Source organism: Tachypleus tridentatus, chromosome 8 (genome assembly GCF_004210375.1).
Source record: "Tachypleus tridentatus isolate NWPU-2018 chromosome 8, ASM421037v1, whole genome shotgun sequence".
In the NCBI taxonomy this organism is placed as follows: domain Eukaryota; kingdom Metazoa; phylum Arthropoda; class Merostomata; order Xiphosura; family Limulidae; genus Tachypleus; species Tachypleus tridentatus.
Genome location: NC_134832.1, coordinates 66,732,507 through 66,755,798, shown reverse-complemented (window position 1 = coordinate 66,755,798; position 23,292 = coordinate 66,732,507). Strand labels below are relative to the sequence as shown.

Genomic DNA, 23,292 nt, shown 5'->3' with positions numbered 1-23,292 from the left:
ACGTTATTTTTAGAATATAAATTGGTATCTATTGCAATTACAACAATTTACATTTGGAATGAGTGGTGTAGGAAGGAGCCACAAAGTGGAGTGCTTGGGTAGTTCAGTGTACTGATACAATTTGCAGATGCTATGTAAATCAAATATGTAGATATGTATATATAAATCAAATATACTACAGCACCCTCAATTCCGACGTCTTTGCTTTAAATCATTTTGAGTTATTGAAATTTAGATCTGCTTAAGTTTTTAACATTTTGTGTTCTCACAAAGCAGTAAAATGTAAAGAAAGCCCTCAACTTGAATTACTTTAGAAACGAGACATGCAATTATGTGTAGGTTTGGTGAACCAGTTGTTTGTTCATTCACACGCTTTTTTGTAGGTCGTGTAGAAACATTGGTTAATTTGTATACATTGAAATCCATTTTAAATAGATATTAGTTATATTTTTACTCTTTTTTGATATGTTGACTATCACCCTAAAATTATGGTTAATTAGCGAATTTATTTCCTTTTATTTTTCGTTGTGTTTTAAAGAGAGACAAAATCGATTCAGTATTAGATTCAGGTAAAGTCCTGCACGAGATGCTAATGATTGCTAATTGTTATTTTTTGCTGAAAATTACAGGTATTGTACTTCCACCATCATTTGAAAATTCTCCCGTTTCGTTGAAATATGTAGAATCAACAAAGGCTACATCTCAAGAAGCACTTACTGCTTTCGTCTGTTCGTCAAGGACATCCAACAGGAACGTCATGTCAGAACGTGGGGCATTATTCCAGATGGCATTGGAAACATGCCCTGTGCTTTGGATACGTCCCCAGTCGACCCGTATTGAAGGTGTGACAGCATCTGGAAGCAGTGTAAACAATAAGTATGACTCAGAGCAAAGGGTGAGCAGCATCACCGAGGCTCTTAGCACGAGAAGCATCGCGCCTTTCCCGGGAGGTGGTAATGTGCGCTTTGACCAGTCGAGAAGCAGCAGAGACAGCGTTTCTCTCATATATCGAAGTTGTTCCACGTCCGCGTTGCTTACAGATAGTTTCGACATACACAACGCTGGTGCTGAGGGGAGAGAGCATGCGTCACTATTCGAGTCGGAAACACATAACTATAATTTTTGTCTTCCAGAGAAAACTAATAGTTTGGAAAGCCTTGTGTATTCGGTTGTATCGCCATATAACAATATGTTTCAAACGATGAAGACTAAATCTCAGCTTGGGACGCTTTTTGAGGAAACTATTAATGGAGCTTGTGAAAGAAAACTCGCGACGTCGGAGAAGCGTCGTTGTGACCTTCAGCTTTCTACTATCGATGGTGCCATAATCCTCACCGGTTCGCTTCAGCATCGGTCTGATGAATCGGGTTACGATAGTGACAGCACGAAAAACAGCAGGGAAGAGGTTCTGCTTGAAGAAAAACATGACACATTCAAAGAAAATTATGGGCTTTCTCATTTAAAAACAATACCACAGGTTAGTGGTAATAGTCCCGTTCATGTAGAGCATTGTGTAGCACACACAAATAGGCCAACAGAAAGTAATCTTCAAAAATTTGCCATGTTTTTACAGAAATTGACCAGTTCGGGGCCAAATGGCCACTTTCACCGTATAGGTCACAAAAGGATGACGAATGATAGTGATTTAAAATCATCTTATAAAGGTGAAGTTAAAAACTTTTCGTCACAAATGCGAAAATCTTACTTTGAGTTTGTGCAAAACAAAGAAAATCAACAGAGTGATTGGAGCAAAAAGAAACAAAAAGAAAGCAACAGTTTAACATCACCACCAACCTCTGACTCAGAAACTAAAAAAGATAACTCCAAACTCGAACAGTTTAAAGCGTGGACTTTAGATCGCAAACTACTTAAGAACAAACGAAAGAAAACACCACAACAGTTTGTATGTGAAGAAAACAGTTCGCAGGCCAGCGATACTGCTAAAAGAAGTAGTTTGTTTTTACCAAACTCATATATGAGTACAAGTCCGTCAATAGCTGAGATTTATGGAAGTTATCTTGATTCGTCATTTCACCATGAAACTCTTCAAAGGAAAAAAGAACATGCCAATGGGGAAACCCCACTTCGTGATCATATGTATGGTGATCTGAACTATCAGTTAAAAATAAAAAAATCCAGTCACTCTGTTATGGCTTCCCTTAATGATAAGAGGAGAAAACAATGGCTTGAGGACAGGCTTAATGCTAGTGAAAAATTAATATCACGAAATTCTAGTATTGGCTTGTGTCAAGATAGATCGTTTTTCGAACTCGATGGAGACTCTCAAACTTTTACTCTAAGTCTGAAGAAAGACATTCTGAATGAATTAGGAGTTTATATTAATTATCAAGAAGATAATCAATCGACTAAGAGGTACATTATAACAAAACTAGAGAACAGTAGCCTGGTACAGAGGTACGTGGATCAATTGTTATTCAGTAAATGACGAATGTTTAAATTATTTGGCTTACTTTCAAAGTAGATGTTCTCATAGTTCTTTCTAATTGTAGTTTACAATGTCAGCCCGAACGTAAAGCTAAAAATATCTAAGAATAAAGCTCCGTTTCGGAGAGTTTAGATTCACATACCGAACAGCTTTTGTTTCCCAAGAAGAAGCGTTTACGCCATAGTTTATAATGTAAACTAAAATGTAGATATGTTTTTCGTTTTATTAAACCAAAAAGAAAACATATTTTATTGTTAAGTACAGCCAGAAAGTTTCAATTATGTTTCTGTTACGAAACAGCAATTATTATACATTGTATAAGTTGTTCTTTTTATGTTATTTCATGTTTTTGAACACGCCACATAATTTTTTCTGGTATTGAAATGGTAGTACATTTCTGTCCTGTACATTCATATGTTTAGTTTATATAAAGAAATATTACGAAACTTCCAGAAATACGTGTAACTTAATTTATTACACATCACATGTTACATTTAATACTTCAAAGTACATTTTGCTGAATAGAATGCATGTAACTATTGTGTACAGAAAATGTTAACAACCATTATTATTTATTAGTTGAATTTCGAGCAAACCTACTCGAGCGCTGTATTCTATACAGCTGGTATAGGTGTTAAAAACTTTAATTATAAAAGGTTGACAAAAGACAGTAGGTTTTTCGTTATCATGAACTACTTGAGAGCTATTTGCGCTACTCTTTCTAATTTTTAAGTGATAGACTAGAGATAAGGTAGGTAGTCAACACCACCCAAAGCTAACTCTTGGGCTGTTCATGTCAGACCGAATTGTAGAATTTGACGGTCACACTTACAACGCACTTTTTGATTGTTTAATTATTTATTCGCGGTAACTCAGATCTACAGTCTTACATTCTATCTACTGGCCCCTGCTATGTTCCAGCACCCATTACAGTTTTCTTTAGTTAGTATAATGGATGCGATCACGGCTAATACAAAAATAAAAAATATACGCTGTATGAAGATTAATACAAACGGGCGGATATTTTAAGAATGCTGTGATATTCAACATTTAGCTACTTCAACGTCGTACAGTTTCAGATAGGCAAACTCGAAAACAACGCTGTTCAAATAATCTTCAGCATTACGAAGTTTAAAGTTATAAATGTCATTCCAAGAATATCTTAGGTAACGTTATTAGGCTTAGCTTTAGATTTTACATTTCTTTTAGCGTAGTATCCACGAAGAAATAATTGCTTGGAAAATTAGAGTTTCTAACTTATTATTTTGAATTCGACCTTTAAACAAACGCCATCATAACAATTATTTAAAAAACCATAATTTTTGCTTCTAACTAAAGAAATCGTTTATTCTGTCTATATAAGAAACGTATACTGAAAAATATTTTAGAATATCCTTCTAACAATCAATTTAATAAGTACACAGACTGAAACCATAGCAACGGTATTGCTTGCATGGTATCTCGTGGATAACCAACGAAGCAAAGAAGCTATGCCTTCTTATAATTGGAGGTTCTCAGGCATGGCCATATATTTTCCAGTGAATTGTAACAATTAAATCACAAAGATAGACTAGATACACGTTTATAAACATTACAAATATTTAATGGTAGTTTTCACAAATAGCAATATAGTATAACACAATAAGATTATAGTGCAGTGTGGTGTTGACGTGTGACTAACAAGAACTGAATTGTAATAGAAAAAGAAGATCCCGTGTCAGTGGATGTAGGTCCGTTCCCCTTATGAACTGCTGAGAGTAATTGAGAGAATAAGCTAATTTGAAATGCGTTCCGTGTTAAATTAAATGTCTCATTACTTTAACCTATGTGAATCGACGATCTTACTTGGATTGCACAAATACAACTTAACACTGTGGAACCAACACTTCACTCTCAAACTGTTTAGTCTTACAATGAAGCAATGCTAATACAAACAATGTGGTCAAATGTAACAACAAAACTATAAGCCCTGCTCACTTAAAACAAGATCACAATAGTCACATAACATTCAAGAAGTCAAATCAATTTACTTTTCTCCAATGTATCACTTGCTGTACAATACTTGAAACTAAACATCACAATACAAAACAATGCTAAATACATTACAAAGCTCATTCACCTTTTTCATGAAAGGACAGTCTAATAAGTTAGATTGTTTAAAAAAATGTCATGTCACAAAGAGAACAGTTCAAATTAAAATAACCATTTAATAATGGTGGCACATTAAATTAAAACCTCTTTAACAGAGTTCATAAAAATATTTCAGTGAAAAAATTTATTCTTTCAAGAAAAACATGGTTTAACAAACTATGCTTAGAATAAACGACATAAATGAAAACCTTTAATATATCCACCATAAAGAAAACCTATTAAAAATGAAGACATTTGACATCATAATAATTAAAACCCTTTAAAAGGTAAATTTTAATTTTGGACATGCATACACTGTTTAGCAGAATGGATTAAGCTGTGCACAAATTATATAAAAAACATCGAAATATTCCTTTTGCTAGTTGAAACATTGACATTTATAAAATGAAAAAGATTTTGTACCAAAGAAAACAATAATCAATGTTAAGAAGTGGTCATCCAATATTAGAATCCATGGATTTAAACACTGGTGGAATGATGAAGGTAATGTTGTGTCTTTAAGTAAGAGTCACATGCTAGTTTCACTCTAACTGACAGCCAGAGTGGCAGCTGCCACTTTGTGGATGGTCTTTACTGGCATATTGGTAGTATAGGAAGGGAAGGTGGCTGAATGCGTAGTCATATCATATCCTTCTCCCAACGTCATTGGCCTTAGCTTTAAAAGGTTTTTACTCAGATACAGGACAATCTGGACTGTTTCCTGAAAACTTCTGTGCAAATAACTGGTTAGAATAGCTGGTCTTGGGACCTAACAGTACAACATAGTACAATATTTGATCTTGGGCTTGGATGGTCTGGCTTTTGATTCCATTGATCAGTTGAGTTAAGAGCATAATTGGTATGCAGTTGTGTCTGATATACTGGCATTTTGACCCAGTGGAAAATAGTGATACATTGGGCTGAAGTTAAGGTTAGAAATATGACTTTTAAGAGTTTGGGTGCTTATACAGACATAGGAAGGCATACCTTATAACAGATTTGGCATGTTTATCTTGGGCTATCTGTTAAGGTGATGAGGCTTGGGCAATCATTTTGCCCTAATGGAAGGAGTTTCTATAGCAATGAGAATCCAATTCATACCTTTGGACTTTTTCCTTGTGACTTAATCATAGCTGCAATAGCTGTACCATGGACAGACCACCCTTCCTAAAGTAAATGCATATTGTGTGTGTGTGTGTGTATATGTATATATATATGTCACATTTGAGTGCTACCAGGGGCAAATTACAGCAAACATAACCCTATTAAATATCAGTAAGTGGGCATAGTTGACCTGGCCCTCCTATGATTTTATGCCATAGCTAATACTGATGATGCCTCTGTTTGAATGTCAATCTGTAAAGAAGGCTCAGCACATGTGGTTTTAGTGTTAATGGCTGGGTGACTTACAAAAATTGCAATATATCTTCACTAACACTATTAAAAAAAATAAGTAAACCAGTTTTTTGTTTATGTAATGTATACTTTCTAGTAATACTGTGTCATTCTTTATGTAAGAGTTGTATGCTCTTGAATATTTCAGTTCTAAACTAAACCTGAAATATTCTTTTCCTGCATTAGAAATACACAGATCATGCTCTGTTCTTATCTCAGTATATCTCAAGCCAATCACTAGAGTTTTTACTAAACGTAATCCATATAAACTTTTCAAGCCAAAAATTTTTAATTATACAAGTAAGTTGTGCTCTTGTATATATTATTACTAATCACTTTTGAGTAGAGTCTATAACATGTCAATTATACTACATGTACTATATCCAATGCCAATGAGGCAATTTTCCTTTATACCAAGATTGTCCTTACCAGCAGGGACATGATAAACATAGCAATGATTGAGGTGCTATTTATATTTATAAATTATTTGACAACAACTTGTTAAAAATGCAGTGAAAAGCATTTCAACTACATAAAAGTTTCTATTTCCACATCATACAACAAACAACCTATACTTTGTAATATACAGCTACCTTCCTTTAATTTAAATCAAGATTATCCAAACTTGAGCAATGTCATGACAGTAAAATAGTCACAGGTAAAGAGAAAGAAAAATATAAATTTCTGTTATAAGTATATATTCAGATCACATATCTTGTCATCAGTCACAAAATACATATACATACACAAAGTTCAATGCAGTAAGCGAACAAAGAACAGTAAAATTGCTTTCATGATCAGCCTCAACTGTTATGTTTATCACATCAGCTCTGCCATATAGGGGTGATAAAGAAGCAACTACATTAAATGAACACTAAAATAATTAACATAAAATCCAACAAAATGCTATACATTCTGCCTGATTTGCACAGTTTATGTCAATATTTTGAGTTGTGTTAAAGAACAACCTTCTGATTACGCTTCAAGGAAACTAGTATATATCAACCAGCCCATCAGGAAATACCTCAAACAACTGCACAAAACAAGGCTTATGAATTAAATGAAAGTTTATTTTATTTCAACCAGGAAGTTTCTACAGGTTAATGGTTACCAACATTCATTACAAAAATTAAGTTTTCAAATGTTAGGATTAGAAAGTCCTTTTCAACTTAATTGTCAGAATTTGTGTTTTTCATTAACAGTTGAATCCAACTGTAATTTTTCCAACAGTTTTTCCATCCAATAATTATGGGTGTCTTTGCCTCGTGTCTTGCAGGTTTTATGATATCTGCTCCACAGATATTTTGTTACAACTCAACTAACTAAATTATTTGGTTTGTTGCTAGTAACAAGGCTATCTGCATCAGGCAACCATTAAAAAGTTAAAAATAAGAATACAATAAAAGTGAAAAATTGTTAAAGCTCATATACTAATGTTTCTCTATTAAACATCACTCAATAGTTTGAAAATTAAGATTCACAACTGCCCTTATTGTAAAATAATAAAGTGGCTATCACACAACATACAGTATATATATAAGTCTGTGGTGGTTTTATTGTCTTGAAGTTTTAACATGTTCTACAGTATTTCCTGTACGCTGAATCTGAAAATGATATCCATTTTTCACCATCGCCTATAGATTTTTCCAAAAAACGTCGTATGTACTTTTACATAAGTGAACCATTTTCATTAAATCGGATCATATTTTATTATGCATAAAATGCACACAACCACTGGCTATAGATTTTTCTAAACCAATCATGATGTGAGAGTCTTATCGATTGCTCTAGAACCCAAACGTGATAATAATATAATTGCCATTGTTGTGCAATAATTTTATTTAAAACAGAGTTTTTCTAATTTGTAAAAAAATTCCTTATTTGATAGAATAAAATAAAAGAGCACTATTGTCAAAATCTGTGTAGCTAATTTATGAAAAATCAGTTATTAAAACTAAAACAACTTTTATAAAGTTTAAATTCACAGGCCCATGTTACTGAAAAAGCTGTTGTTTTAGCTGCTGGCCAGACAGTTAATCTGAGCTATAGTGATCACAATGTCTGCACCTCCGATGATTAACAGAGCAGATACACTGTTCCTCTTCTGGTGCTTCCTCAGAAACAAACAGATAAGATCATATAGGACTTATTCTTTACAAGTCAACTTGCTTATTCACCTCTGATTTCTAGATAACCATTTTCTCAGAGGCTCATCAATGACATAGAAGCTTGTTGACATGTTTGATGCACATAAACATATTGTATAACTGCTGTAACTCATATACCACTTAATTTAGTTGTAAACAGATAAGTTGTGAGCCAGCCAGTTCACTGGCTTGAACTTTTTTGACACTACCATTTTGTTGTAATACCACTTCTGACACAAAGATGCTTTACTTGCATGCAGCTATTTAATACATTCCTGTGGAAGGTACAGTACTTCTCCACTGGGCAAATAATCATACATTAGATATATTTGGAGATGTACTTTTTGCCAAACATCAAGAGATTTGGAGTACATCCAATTGATTGTTGTTTAGCTTTATAATATGCTTTCATGTAATATGATAGGGGGCTCATCCCATTCAGCTTGATCAGAGTTAACAAACTTAGTAAGTATTTCAACTGCTTTTGCTGCTTATTCTGATAAAACATCACACTGAGAATAGTAGTGTGATGAAGCATACATTTTTACCACTCTCAATACTTGACATAACTTTTCAAACTACTTGCTATTGAAGTTAGCTTCTTGATTTATGTGGATTTCTTCAGGTGTGCTAAAGCATGATATCCATTGTTCAATCAATATACCTTTAATGGATTGCATCAATGTCTTTGTAAATAGATTAACTTCAGTCCACTTAGTGAAATAATCAATATAATGACAAGCACATATCGATTACCTTTTCCAGTTTTGGGCAGAGGATCAACTAAGTGATTCTCTCCACAGAAGAACCTACTATTCTTTATTTTAGTTTTCCTTGCCATGGACATTTTTTTAAAATCTGGATAGAGAACTATATACAGTGCCTACACCATTGCTTAAAGTCTTTAGGTGAATATGACTAGAAAAAATACTTCTGCTTATTGGCAATAGAACACAACAATACCTGGCTCCCTATTTTTGGATTATGTAAAATGCAAATGATCTCCTACTCTAGAGCTGTGTAGATTAATTGTATTACAGGTTGGCCACCATATCTTGGTAGCTTATAACAATAAAATAGTATGCAATTTTGTGCTTAATATAAGTATTCAATGGGATGATTCAATATGTGGTAAGATACTCGATCTTTAACATAATAATGGCTTGATGTGTAATACCACATTATATCATCATACGTTTTAGTGACCTTGTTCATAAGACAATTTTTGGTGTGTGATCAGTGTGAAGTTGCTGGCAATGAAGGCTTCTGACTAGTTACAGTTGTGTTTGGATCATAATAAGATACTACCTGCTCCTCCTGATAATATTGTTATGAATTGTACCAAACTTTGTCCACTTCACATATCTCACCACTCTCCTTGGCTCGTGTTGACTTCACACAATGCTTTGCAATCCCAAAGCTTTTTCACGAGTAGCTTGAAGTCCCATAGACACAACCTCAGTAAAGCTTAGGAAATTCTAGTCACTGACTTCCACCATGGTTTTTATTTAGCCCTTGTGCTCCTGTATAGGGGATGTTGTAAGTATTTAAGGTTGCATTACGGATCACTTTGATTGCTTAGTGATGTACCACCAATCTTTTGGTTCAGAGGACAGAACAAGAATGCTGGTATTGTTCTCATCATGACTGGTCCAGAGATTATTTCTTCTAGATCTTACCATACTATTGGACCAAACTTTTCACTATCACTTCAAGTTCATCTTCTGTGGTATACATTGAATACAGCCTCAGGAAGTTAACTTACATGATAACATAACTTAAAAACGGATTCGACAGAAAAAGAAACACATTCAAAATACACACTGCAATGACAAATCTTTTGGTCCGCTGATTTTAGTGAGAAAAGACAGAATTTTCCACAAAATGAAGGTTCATGAGTGTTAGGCAAAGAATAGATTGGCCAAGGCAACAAATAAAAAACAAATAAACACAGGTGTGCTTTGAAACATAAAATTCTTTATTAACCCACATTTTTATGTTACCAAAGCAGGCTGACTTTCTATACAACTATCGTCAGGCTGTTGTGGTTGAAGTCGCAAAACAAGAGATGAAAATCAAGTGCAAAATTAAAAACAAAAAATAGACCTATGGAAGTACTCCAATTATATATATCTTGGAGAAATATAGCCTTAGTAAGATATTCAATAACTCCACAGGTTACAAATATCAACCGATGGTCTATACGCAAACTTACGGCAAGCATGTTGTACAGGTTTTTGTCATTGCCTGTTTGAATAGGCTACCTTTCAAGAAGTTCATATAGAAACGTCTATACGCTAGTTTAAACATCAAGGTAAAAGGCCACAGTATGTAGCTTTTACATGTGTTAAAAGGATTGTCACATGTTTACGAACTTTAGACATTTAATTCATAAGAATGTTATGACAGCATGTAGAGCAATATAACAAAATACTACATTAATACAGCTGCATAAAGTATATTTTGTATTCTAGCTATGTAAGGGTGAAATTTATGACAATCTTTGTCATTAAAGACTCTTGAAATCCAACGGCAGATCATGCTTTGCCAGTCTTAAACAATGAAATGTGAATTACGCCCAACAGCCCTCGGAAAGCTGTTTCACGGAAATTGCAAGTAATTTCATGATGTCTGTCTTCGTTGCTCAAAGTTTGTGTTCATGTTGTATTCTGTTACCAACTAACAATAATGTAATTCAATTTGTCCCCTACAAATAGCACTTACACCGTCTTGTCTTTTTCTCTTACAAAAAGTCCCCCGCTGGGACAGCTGTAAGTCTTCGGATTTACAACACTAAAATCAGAAGTTCGATTCCCCTCGGTGAATACAAAAAAAAAACCCCGATGTGGCTTTGCTATAAGAAAACACACACCGCGCACATACTAACAAAAATTTTATTCTATGTTGTTGGAGTTTCTCTAAGCAACACTCACAGTAATAGTTTTTTACTTTTTCTTTGTAATGTCTAATGGTCTATTTTTTTATTCAAACTGTAACTAATATTTTTATATTGGGAAATTCACTCATAAAAATAAAGTAGTTAGTAGAAAGTTATATCTAAAGACGACAAGCGTCAGTTAAAAAACCGCCTTTCTATCAGCAGCTATCGAAGAGTTAGACTTTTAGTTGTAATGGTAGATAGATCGCTTGCTTTGCATATGAGAAAAGCCGACAGGGATAGACAAAATTAAAAAAAAAATAAATTTAGTGAAATTATTATTCGTCTCACGATCTTAAGATTATGTCACAGGATGGTCCTTATTTCTAAGAAGGAATAAAAATGATAGTTTGAATGGTTGAAAGTGCATAGACGTTACATATATATTGAATTATTTATTAACGAAAGTGAGGGAAAATATAAATTTTGTTAGCAGAAAGTATTGTTTTTATTTGATAATGAAAGAATGGACCACTCATATTAAATTTTAGATAAAAAAGTAGATAACTACTGCAACTGTTATTTATCGGGATGTGTGTTGCACATGCATTTCAGGTTGTAGTTTTTTGTGTGTGAATAACTCATTTCACCTTGTACGTTTTGTGTAGTCAGTAGCTGGTTTAAAGTTATTAACATCTGCAACATTCTGTTTGCATCATACTGAAATTGATTACATATATTTACTGGCAGCATTTAGTTTTACCCTGAGATGACTTCGTTAATAAAACATGGGTAAAAAATAGAAAATATACGCTATTTATCTCACCACAAATTGAAAATACTTTTCTGTTTGTAGTTGATTTTTTATTGTTTCTACAAATAAAAAATGAACAAGGAAATTTGTAAATGAAATACTAGTTCAGGTTTTGGCACACAATCAAGGACTTTTTCAATTTTCTGTTTTTGTTATTCAGAGAGAAAGTAGTCTAACGTATGTTATTCAAACTTTACACAACACTAATAACATACCTTGTTTGATAAAGACATTTTTATAATTTGGAATAAGTCTGTGATTTATATTCGCTAGTTGTTATGTTATTGACTTTTATTTCTAAATTTTAGTTGTGTAAAAACATGATGATTATTTCTAATATCTCTTTTCGAGAATGCTAGTAGAAAAAGAAGACAGCAGTTCAAGATAAATGATAATGTTAAATTACTTAAGTTAGAATTTATAATACACCACTTCTTGTTGAACCAAACTTGTAGATCCGTCCATCTGCAGTTAGGTGATGAATTGCTTATGATCAATGGAACACACCTGCGTGATATGGAGTTAGAAGAAGTGTTGGGTCTCCTGCATGATTCAATTTCAAATGTATGCCACCTGGTAGTACGACGGGCGAGTATATTTTTTATTATTTATATATATTTTGTAATAAATTATATTTCATTCTTTACTCTAAAAAAATTTCAGTAATAACAGAATCACATTTCATAAGTTATCAATTTAAATAGTAAAATAACATGAATTATTTACGCTATTCCTCTTCCATAAGAAATAATTACTTTAAGTTATTTTTCTTTTACTTAGGCTGGAATTACAAACGATTACAAAAGAATGCCAACAAAAGGACTAGTTTTGAAATGGAGATCCCCAAATGAGATCACAACGTCTAATAACCATGAAATGCACCTGCCGCTTATTGATAGCAGACGTTCACATCCATTTGTTCAGTTCGAAAGCGAGGTTAGGTATATTTAAATAGTATGACTATTACAGAAAAATCGTGAATTTAAATGTATATAAGTAATCTGGGTTTATTATACAAGAGAAAATGAACTAAGATGAGAAAGAACTTGTAGTCTGGTATGATTTGTACATCTACAGCTTATTTCTTTAGTGGTTTTCCAATCTAAGTCAAAATAAGTGTAATCAGTTTGATATATTTCTTTAACTTAGGCATCTGACAATGGTCTCTATACGTTACCAAGGAAACCCAAGTCTACTCAACTTTCTCTTCATACAATTGTCTTTGAAAAAGGTTCTGGAAAGAAGAGTTTGGGATTCAGTATCGTTGGGGGTAGGGACTCCCCTAAAGGTTCCTTGGGAATTTACGTAAAGAGTATTTTCCCATGCGGTCAAGCTGCAGAAACCGAACAACTTAAAGAAGGCAAGATTTTTGTTGTAAAAATTCACAGAAGTATCTATTTCTGGCCACAGATCTTCATGAGAAGTGAAACAAGCAAAAACACATTTTATTGTTTGCCTTAATAGAATGATAAATAAGTTTTTTTTCTTATGCTATTTAAGAGTAAGCTAAAAATGATTAAGAGGCTGTGCCACTTCTGTTGTTTTAAGAATGATGAATTTATTGTATATGTCAGGCAAAATACTATAGATAAGCAAGAACATAACTAATAAAGAAATTATATAAATATCTACCAAGTTTATTTTGATTTTACTTTTTTGTTTTATGAATGAATTTTAGTTCAAAAATTTATATTGAAATCTTAAAAAAATATATCTGGTTGTTAAAGTATGATCAAAACACTTTCTTTTCTTAGGGGATGAAATTTTTATGATAAATGGCCAGCCACTACAAGGACTGTCTCATGCAGAGGCAATAGCAGCCTTCAAACGAATTAAGCAAGGTTCTGTCATTCTAAGGGTGGGTAGAAGAACAGGAACAAATAAGTTGTAAGTATCAATGGCTTGTAAACTGTTGACATAAAAAATATAATTCTAAAAAAAGTGAAGGACACTAGTGGCCCAAGACTTAGTAGAATTCATTCCTTTACTTTGAAGAAAATAATAATACAATACTGTGTAACATAGCAGTAAAACTTGTCATTTAGAGAAGATGAAATGTTTATGTAATCTTTCAATAATTCTTCAAGAAATATTGCATCAAAACTATGATCTCCTTAAAAGTGATATTCTACCAAAGCATTAAAAATAACTACGTTTACAAACGAATAGAACTTTCTAAATATTGATCATTTGAAATTGACTTAAATTACTCAGTTACTACAGTTAAAGCTGTTTCCTCTGTTACTTCAAGGTACATGAAATACAAAGATAGATTATGATATTGCAGTCAATTTTATATAAATATTTCATTAATAAATAAACATATACAAAACAATGAAAATAGTTTAGCACTGTTACATATGTGAGATCTCATTAATGATATATTTTCAAGTGAGTGTCATAATAGAGATGAAAAATGTAATGGACACAAAGCTGGCATTACAGATAAACATTGTAAATAATAATAAACAAGGAAACAAGAGTTCACTGAGTTGAGATAAAACTGTAATTAAATGTTATGGAAGCAGCAAACTTAAAGATTTGTCCAAACCTCTGTTTCTACTATTTGAAGTAATTACACACAAGCTGGAAATACATTTTAAGTATATGCATATAAAAGTATCTAAGAAAAATCTTGTGAATGTAAGATTCATATGTTAAACTGATATTTGTATATTTTAATTACTGGAACTTGTGTAAGGTTTCTATTTTATTGTTTCTTATACAATATTCATGTTCTTGTAATCTGAATTTTAAACTCCTTTCAGTTTGTCCAATATTAATGCTACTATGTTCACATTCTATTTTATCTATCAATTTTATTTTATCTTTACTATTCTTTATCATAAATCTCATCTGTCAGTTTGAAGATAGGTAAAAATTCTGTTGCTTTTTAAAAACTTTATATGATTGACTTGTCAAACCTAGAACATGAGGTGAACTTAAAGTTTCTTTTTTGTTTTTCATAACCTAAATTTGATATTTTTAACTGTATTTGCACCTTTGCTATTTTTGTTTCTTTGTTTGAAGTTAAGCAAAAACTACACAATGGCCTATCTATGCTCTGCCCACCACAGGTATAGAAATCCCATTTTTAGTATTGTATGTTCAGAGACATACTGTTATGCACCTGGGAGGCTAAATTTCTTGAGTGCCTTGTCTACTATATTTGGTTTAAATCTGTTTTCAATAGCTATACACTTAATTGATATGAATTCATTATTTAAAACTTTCTGTCATGTGTAAAATGAAGATATTTTTTAAGTTTTTATATGGCATGATACTTTGTGTCACGCATAACAACAGCAAATAGTTTTCTACAAACTGTTCTTAGAGTTTAATTAATGAGAAAATTCTTGTAGTTTACTGTTGTCATACTAAAATGTGTCAGCTACATATTTTATCCAAATGTTTGGTTAAAATATAGCATTATTTAATGCTTCATTTTCAAAACTATCCATGTAAAGGTCACACAATATCAAAATGTTTTGCATTTTACACACATGTATAGAGCTTAAAAACATATTCAAGACAGTAATATTTAAATAATGAATTTTTATTAATTATGTATATAGCTATTGAAAGAAGATTTGAACTAAATTTAGTAGACAAAGTTCTGAAGAAATTTAACATAGGTTTAAATACAGATAAAAATATCACATTAAGATCTGTTTATGAAAAAACAAAAAACAAAATTAACTTTAAGTATACCTTATGTTCCAGGTTTAATAAGTCAGTCATATAAAGTTTTTAAAAAAACATTATAATTTTTATCCTATCTTCATACCCTTAAATAAGGTAAAAGACATGATAAAGGGTACTAAAGATAAAATAGAATTAATATATAAAATGGGTTACAAGATAGAATGTGAATATAGTAGTATTTATATTGGACAAACTAAAAGAAATTTAAAATATTGATTGCAAGAAAATAAAGATTATATAAGAAATCATAGAAAAGAAACATCAGTTATAGCCAAACATGTTAAACTACCCAACATACAATATTATAGGAATAACACTTTAATTTTAGCTCAGCCTTATAGTATTATAGTGTTAAATATTAGAGAAACATTAGAAATAATGAAATATAAAAAAACAAAATGAAGTACTAAATAAAGATGAAGGACCAGCAAGTCAATATGTTGATGTATGGTGAGATATATTATTAAAAGAAAAAGAGTTGACTAAAGAAATATGCAAATAATAGTGAAGCAATGTAACAAGGGGTAAAAGTATAAAATCTAACACCTTGTTAGTAACTTGTGAAGATGATGTAAAGCACATCAAAACTTATACATGTAGAGTGTCATTTTAAAATGGAAACTGTATGATTTCAATAATGTTTTAAATTGTGTAAGTAGGATACATTGATTTTAATTATTTATTGTAACTAATATTTGTGTTGGAAAGTCAATATGAATTAAAATTAATGTAAAACTCTTTCCTAATATATATTTTTAACATGTGATTGCAGAGTGAAGTGATTAAAAATATATCTACTTGCATACTCTTTTTAGAAAACTTCTCAACACTAGGAAAAATAGCTATCATTAACCAATACCTACTTCTATTCTTTCATATCTTAAATAGATTTTGTGCCAAGTATAATGAAAATATCTCAAAAACTATAGTTGTGGTTGACTGCATGCCAGTAGTGTTGGAAGGAGTTGTAGAGTGGGGATGTTTGGCTAGATGTAGAGATTTTAAAGTGAGAGATTGGAATTATAATGAGCTGCTAAAGACAGCTGAATTTAGGGAGGCTCTGAGGGCATGTTACCCAGAAAATTAATATAAAAATATAATTTATCTTATTATTTATTTCAAATAAGTAAAAGTGGGGGTGCTGTAGTACCCCCTGCACTCCTAGTTCTGACACCTCTGTATTTGGTGAATAGTTGTAAATACAACTAATCCACCTAACTGTGTGTGGGCTCATTTAAGTTTCAAATGTAACTATAATTTTCAAACAAAAAATAGATAAAGTGTAAATATGTTTGTGATTATTTTAATGAGTTGTTGTGCTTATTATAAATGCTTAACTTATTCCTGTTAAAGTTGTTACTAAGTAGAAAATTCACTAGGACAGCACCACTTCATGGAATATTTTGATACTTAAAATTAATAAGTTTAGGTTTTAATAATATGTAACAAATATTTCTTAAAATGTAGCTTAATTTATTACTTTTTTCATTTCAGCTGTCAAGTTTCAAAGTCATGTAGCAACCTTGACAACGTTTAGTATTATAACATATGTAGGGAGATCCAACAGATTCAAGAATGTATTTAATTTAAAATATAAGAAACATGAAACAAAAAGTGAAGAAAACAACTATAGGAGAAAAAAATTTCTATAACTGGTTTACTGTGTACTAAACTTACACCAGTACTTCTCAATGACTATATTTTAAGTTAAAAGAGAAAACAAATATGAGTGATTAGAAAATTGGGTAAAAAGTGCACATATATTTTTATACTTTTGAAATAATATTTTTTAGTTAAAGAGAACTTGATACTTCTCTACCATAGCACAACTGTAATAGGGGAGAAAATAATAATCATATTGGTGCAAAACATCTTTAGAAAAATAGAGTTTGTTAAAGTAAGTGCAAGAGTATACACCAGGAAAAATAATTGCGTTCGAAGTTGAGTAAAAGAAAAAGATACATCAAAAAATTAAATATAGGCAATTGTATACAAATCTACAAAATAAACAGTATATGTTCCAAAACTTAATGTAACATTAATACAGAAATATGAAAAGATACTTAATGGTAGTTGTGAATAAAATTCCATAAAATATTTAATCAATAGACTATTAAATATAAAACTTTCATTTTCTACAGTAATTACAGGTAGAAAAATTCAGAACTTGATAATTTGCCCTGTAGTATGTGGAGAGCCACAGAGTTGCTTCCTTTAGGCATAAGATTCTATTATGGTGTAAGTTTTAAACATATGCTCAGTTTTAGATGATTGTTGTTCATATCAGATTAGATATTCATAGTAGTTTATATTTCTTTAAGGCAACATTTAAATTATATACCGTTTTAATGAAATCAAAGTGCAAGTTTAAAAAAATTATGTTAGCTTTCCAGTTTTTGGAACTTGGAAATTACGTTATTTAGTTTTGTTTTATTGTGCAGATCTAAACAGTCGGTTATTTGTGCTGTGTCCAACACAGGGATTGAACCTCATTATTTATCTTGATAAGCTAATAGGCTTGTGGCTCTGCCACTGAGGGACACATATGTGTTAGCTATTCAAAGGATTTCAGTTAATTGAAAATAATTCTATTATCACTTTCGAAATGCTAGAAGGACTTTGATATTAGCAACTGCTTATTTAGAATTAAAAACTGAACTCTTTGAAATTTCCAAGGTTCTTTTTTTAAATACTCTGTCATTAGCATTTTGATAGTGGAACTGCCATACCTTAAATATCCAATCACATTAATTTCATATGTTGTTAATGGTTGCTAAGAGTAATTACACCTGTATCTGGTGCAGCATGGCCAGCTAGATTAAGGCATTCGACTCGTAATCTGAGGGTTGCAGGTTCAAATCCCCGTAGCACCAAACATGCTCGCCCTTTTAGCCGTGGGGGTGTTATAATGTTACGATCAATCCCACTATTCGTTGGTAAAAGAGTAGCCCAAGAGTTGGTGGCGGGTGGTGATAACTAGCTGCCTTCCCTCTAGTCATACACTGCTTAATTAGGGATGGCTAGTGCAGATAGCCCTCGAGTAGTTTTGCGCGAAATTCAAAAACAAACAAGCAAACACACGTATCTATAAGGTAGTTTAACAAAACGCAAAATGAATTTACGTCTGTTTTTCTTAGCAGTGCTATTTAAATCTTTAGCAAGAAATGTCACAATAGTAGTCTGCAATTTTACAAAAAAAAACAACAAAGATGATAGTATTTTATAACAACGTTTGCTAATTATATTTTGTTTATACATGTACTCATACATTTCGAAAAATATGTTTCTATTATTATTCTAAAAATTAGAGCTTTTCTGCTTGAATTTAGGTCTGTTATTGGATTATATGAGAAAATATGAATTAATTTTAAATTGTTTCATCGATGAGTTAAAAGCTTCAATTTTTAGGGCATGAAAAATATTAAAGCAGTATTATCATTTTACAAATTAAAATACAAGTTTCTAACAAAGACGAAAAGAAACACATTTGATGACGTTATTAAACACAGTTTATGCAAAAATTATGTCTTGTTAGTTTGTTTTAACTTTATAGTGAAATTTCTGACAACACTGTACAGTCACTGTTATGATATTTAATATTCCAAGATAATAGATACAAATTTCTATTCTATCAAATTAAAACATTGATGAGTCTTGCTAAGGTATTTATGAAATATTTAAATTTTATAGCTATCGTGAAATAATTAAAAATCCATTCATTTTATTTCTAAGCTCGAGAATATTCGTTGTGTTGATGTGAATGTGGTATTAAGTTTCATTACTTGATGTGAATATAGTGTCACCTATGCCATTACACTGAGATTTCGATTTTATGTAAACAATTTCTTAATATATCATTCTGTGTTTGTCATTGTGATCATGTATCATCATACTGTTCAACTGATGGTTTAAAACATCGGCTGTAGAATTATTTACCTTGATTAATCGTTTGATTTTTACTAAAATTTGGTTATACTGTGATAGCTATACGTATTCGGTTATAATGTATATGAAATGTACAGAGGAAATATACCTTTCTAATTCCATTAACGCTATTAATTGTAGGGATTGTTCAAAATTTGCTGAAATAAAAACTAACATGCAGGTAACTGTGTTTTTAAAAGTAAGAAATAAGCACTTTACTTCATTTGAGCTATTAAAATGGGCATGTGCTTAATTGTTAACATATTGGCGTAGAATAAATCGCAAGGTAACATTACTTATGGCTATGAAATATAAATACTAAAGATGCAGTAACCGTGTTGCAATTCGAAAGATGGCGCTACACTTGCGCTTTTTAATGACTACTAGCCACAACTATTTAACCTGTTCAGTGCCATAGACGAGATAACTCGTTCTCAATAATACCTAACTTCAACGCTAGATGTCAGCACAACACATGCATTTGACTTACAAATTGTTTTACTTTCGATCCAAAATGGCGTCATGAAAAAGTTACAAAATTAAGAAGCATTAGAGTTGTATTGTAGCAGCTGAAATACTTGGCAGTCAACAGGTTAAACTAAATGTTTACAATGATCTTTCCCATTAATACAAATAGGAGTGTCTTACTGTGATCATTAAAATGTACGACTGGCTTATTTGTGTGCACAAAAACAATAAATAGTCAAAAAATAACTTTTTCTAATTTTAATTATGTCAATGTACAGTTTTCTAGAAACTAAAAGACTGCTTATGAGCAATGTGGCATAATTGAAGGAAACTAGGCTGCCTGTTTGCAGTCTTTATGTTTTTTTTTTCATGAATATATATATATATGTGTCTTGTGTTGTGAAGCTAGTAGGGTAATAATCAAGGTTGATTTTTGATTGGAGATTATTGGTGTAAAGCAACAGGACTATCTGCACCAAATAATCGGTATAAAAAGAAAATGCAACAAAATCTATAAAGAAAATGGGCTTAAAGGTAAATAATGCCCCAAATCAGGTAAAACACTAAGTAGAATGAAAAGGTCAGTGGCCGGAAAAAAGCTAAAAAGCAACAACAATCAACCTGGACAATATCACGATCGCCAATGACACTGTATAATGTCAAAGGAAAAACCCTTACAAAAAATTTGGAAAATAGCGCCGCCTTTCACAGTTGTAAGAACAACACATAAACAAGATATGTGCAACTGTGACATGAGTATCACAAAGACCAAACATTGGCGAATCAGTCCCACATAAAAGAAAATAATGATTTAAAAAACTGTGGCCAGTGCAAAGCGTAGACAACACAACTTTCTTCCCTTCGATCCTTAAGGGATACCATATGGTCAAACAACAACATTAGGTTTGATTTGGAAAATCAATACCAGCAACACCACAAAGGCGATTGTGTCCATTAAAGTCTCCCAGGATTAAAAATGTAGACGACAACTGTTCTATGAGATCATCAAGGTTTGATTGATCTTAAGTCTCTCTAGGAGTCAGGCAGGTAGAAAAACTGATGATACGACCCATGGAGGTGTGGACAGCTTCCACTTTATTTTGAGCATGGTGATAGGATTGCTCGACATCGGCCAGACCATAACTTAGTTGGATCTGATGATATTTATTGAGATGCTGTACCACCTGTCTCCTGCTTCTCTTGAATTTTTTCTGGTTGTTTTTAATTGGATTTAGCTGAAGTATAATTTTACAGATCTACGGTGTAAAGCTATTATATTCTTTTTCTTTTTCAAATATCGGGAAGGCTGTCCTTACTTGGTTGTTGACGTGAACAAAAATACTTAGTTTTAAATTGTTTTGACCTAATATTATTTGCATGCATTTTGAGTATATATCCTGACTCAGAGCTCAGCCTCGGACTGCCTGGGTAGTACTGTTCTTCCCATGGTGGTTGAGACAAAATTATTAGGACTTCTTTTTGACAGTGAGTCGACATTTATTCCAACAATTAAGCAGCTTCGTGTCAAGGGTACTATGCATCTTTCTTCTCCTCTTTCTGACTTTTTTGGGAGTGGGTAAATGTTCAATGCTGATGATATATTGTGCCCTTATTTATTCAAGAACTATGGTTTATGGTTTTTCCGGGGAACCTGCACAAGGGTTTTCTACTCCTCACTGGTCCAGAGGGTTTTTAAACAAGTTCTATGAACCTCTGATGTTTGCATTTTTTCTTGCAATATGCTGCAAAACTCCAATTCTTATTGCATCATCCCATTTGGCACGTTGTATTGATAACCTGATAGGTTGTGAGTTTTGGCACTAGGCGATGTGCCACTCCTAAATTCGGCCTTCGTATCAAGGCACAATTGACTGAAATTTGTCTGCTATTGGATGATATCACTGAGTCCAATGTTCATTTCATTCCTCACTTGCAATCTTACTTTAAGTCATCTGAAAAGGTCAGTTAATCCTGATTGGAAATACCGTAATCTGTTTTTTGAATATATTTTAAATCATTCTTCTGTTTCTGTTTTTATGGATAATTCGAAATCTGGCGACTCAATTAGCTGTGCCATTGTTTGCTTTGCTTTGGTGGTTACTTGCAGAATCTTCTTTGCACCTTTTGTTTCCACTACTGAGTTTCTGTATGAATTTTTGCTTGCCTTGGATTATATAGAAGCTCAGCAGCATATGAAATTTACTATTTATACTGACTCTTTTTGATGGCCCTAAATTCACTTAATGTGAGTTCTCACCCAGTTCTCTTAAATATTCAGAAGCAATTGGCCATATTATTTTTATCGTCAATTTCTATTTACGTTTTCTGGTTCTTAGCCATGTTGCTATTCATAAAATTAGCTTGCTGACGTCACAGTCAAATCCATCTTCTCTTGTGTTGTCACAACCTTGTCTGTCCACTTTGTGTACTTAAATCCTAACACCAAGGCACGACTTTACAACAGTTTGTAATGTATTTGTAGTGAGCATCTTTATAACAAGTTTTCCAGATAAAGCCTACAGTTATTGCTTGGTTATTAGTTTCCATAAGAATTGGAGAGAGTAAGTTGTCTTGTGAAAGATCCACATTAGCCACATTTTTGTAAGTTATCGTTTTCTTCTCCAGAGAACAGATCTTCCATGTGTGGCCTTTATGACACTCAGGTGACAATTATCCATGTTTTACTTTCTTGTCGTTACAGCTGCCAGTGGCGTACCAATTTAAACAAGTTTTATCTCTGGCTTTACTTTTGTCCAAAAGACAGTGCCATATGTGATGTTTCCGCTGTCCATGTTTATTGTATTCTTCGTTTTCTACGTGTCACAGTCCCTTTTTAATCTCCATTTATATTTTTAACGTTATTTCAATGGGGTTATATACCTGACATTATTGGTCTTTTTTTTCTATATATTTATAATGTTTTTATTTTTGATTTAATTTTATGCTCTACTGTTTGGTGATGACAGTCCTGATGCTTTGCGCTATAAAACAACAATTCACTATCATCACCAAACTGTTTGTCATGCGTGCTGTTTTATTAATTAATCTTTTTTTTTTAAATTGAAGGCATTGCTCGCTGTTCGCAAATTAAGACCAGTACACTTTTTGTACCTAATCTGTAGCTTCTTTAGACTGAGAGAATACTTAATTGTATCTTATTTGTGATTTTCTGGGTAAAAGCCAATTTGAACTCGAATATTTATTATTACTTGATTATACATAAAAAATATTCACTCGATTTCGTTTCTTTTTTTATTAAACATTTTTGCCTGATTTTCAAAAATTACCGACTTTAATTTAGGAAAATCTTCCCGAACGTCAGAACTATCCATTATTATATCTGTTTTAAAATATTTCACCACAATTTAGCATTCTGAAATTCCAT

The 23,292-nt window shown here is 32.1% G+C and overlaps 1 protein-coding gene across 5 annotated transcripts in view; it reads left to right on the top strand.

Annotated features, from left to right (window-relative positions):
* The window catches only part of LOC143222565 (uncharacterized), a 33,220-nt gene extending 14,184 nt beyond the window's left edge, over positions 1–19,036 (top strand). For 4 of the 5 annotated variants that reach the window (XM_076449221.1, XM_076449223.1, XM_076449225.1 and 1 more), the window contains 6 exons: positions 630–2,415; positions 12,266–12,398; positions 12,591–12,746; positions 12,960–13,170; positions 13,565–13,697; positions 17,010–19,036. In XM_076449221.1, coding sequence (XP_076305336.1) covers positions 630–2,415; positions 12,266–12,398; positions 12,591–12,746; positions 12,960–13,170; positions 13,565–13,697; positions 17,010–17,052 — 2,462 coding nt within the window. In that variant the 3' untranslated portion in view covers positions 17,053–19,036. The remainder of the gene's footprint in view (positions 1–629; positions 2,416–12,265; positions 12,399–12,590; positions 12,747–12,959; positions 13,171–13,564; positions 13,698–17,009) is intronic. The other variant, XM_076449222.1, reaches the window with a different exon arrangement.
* Positions 19,037–23,292: the final 4,256 nt, after the last annotated feature.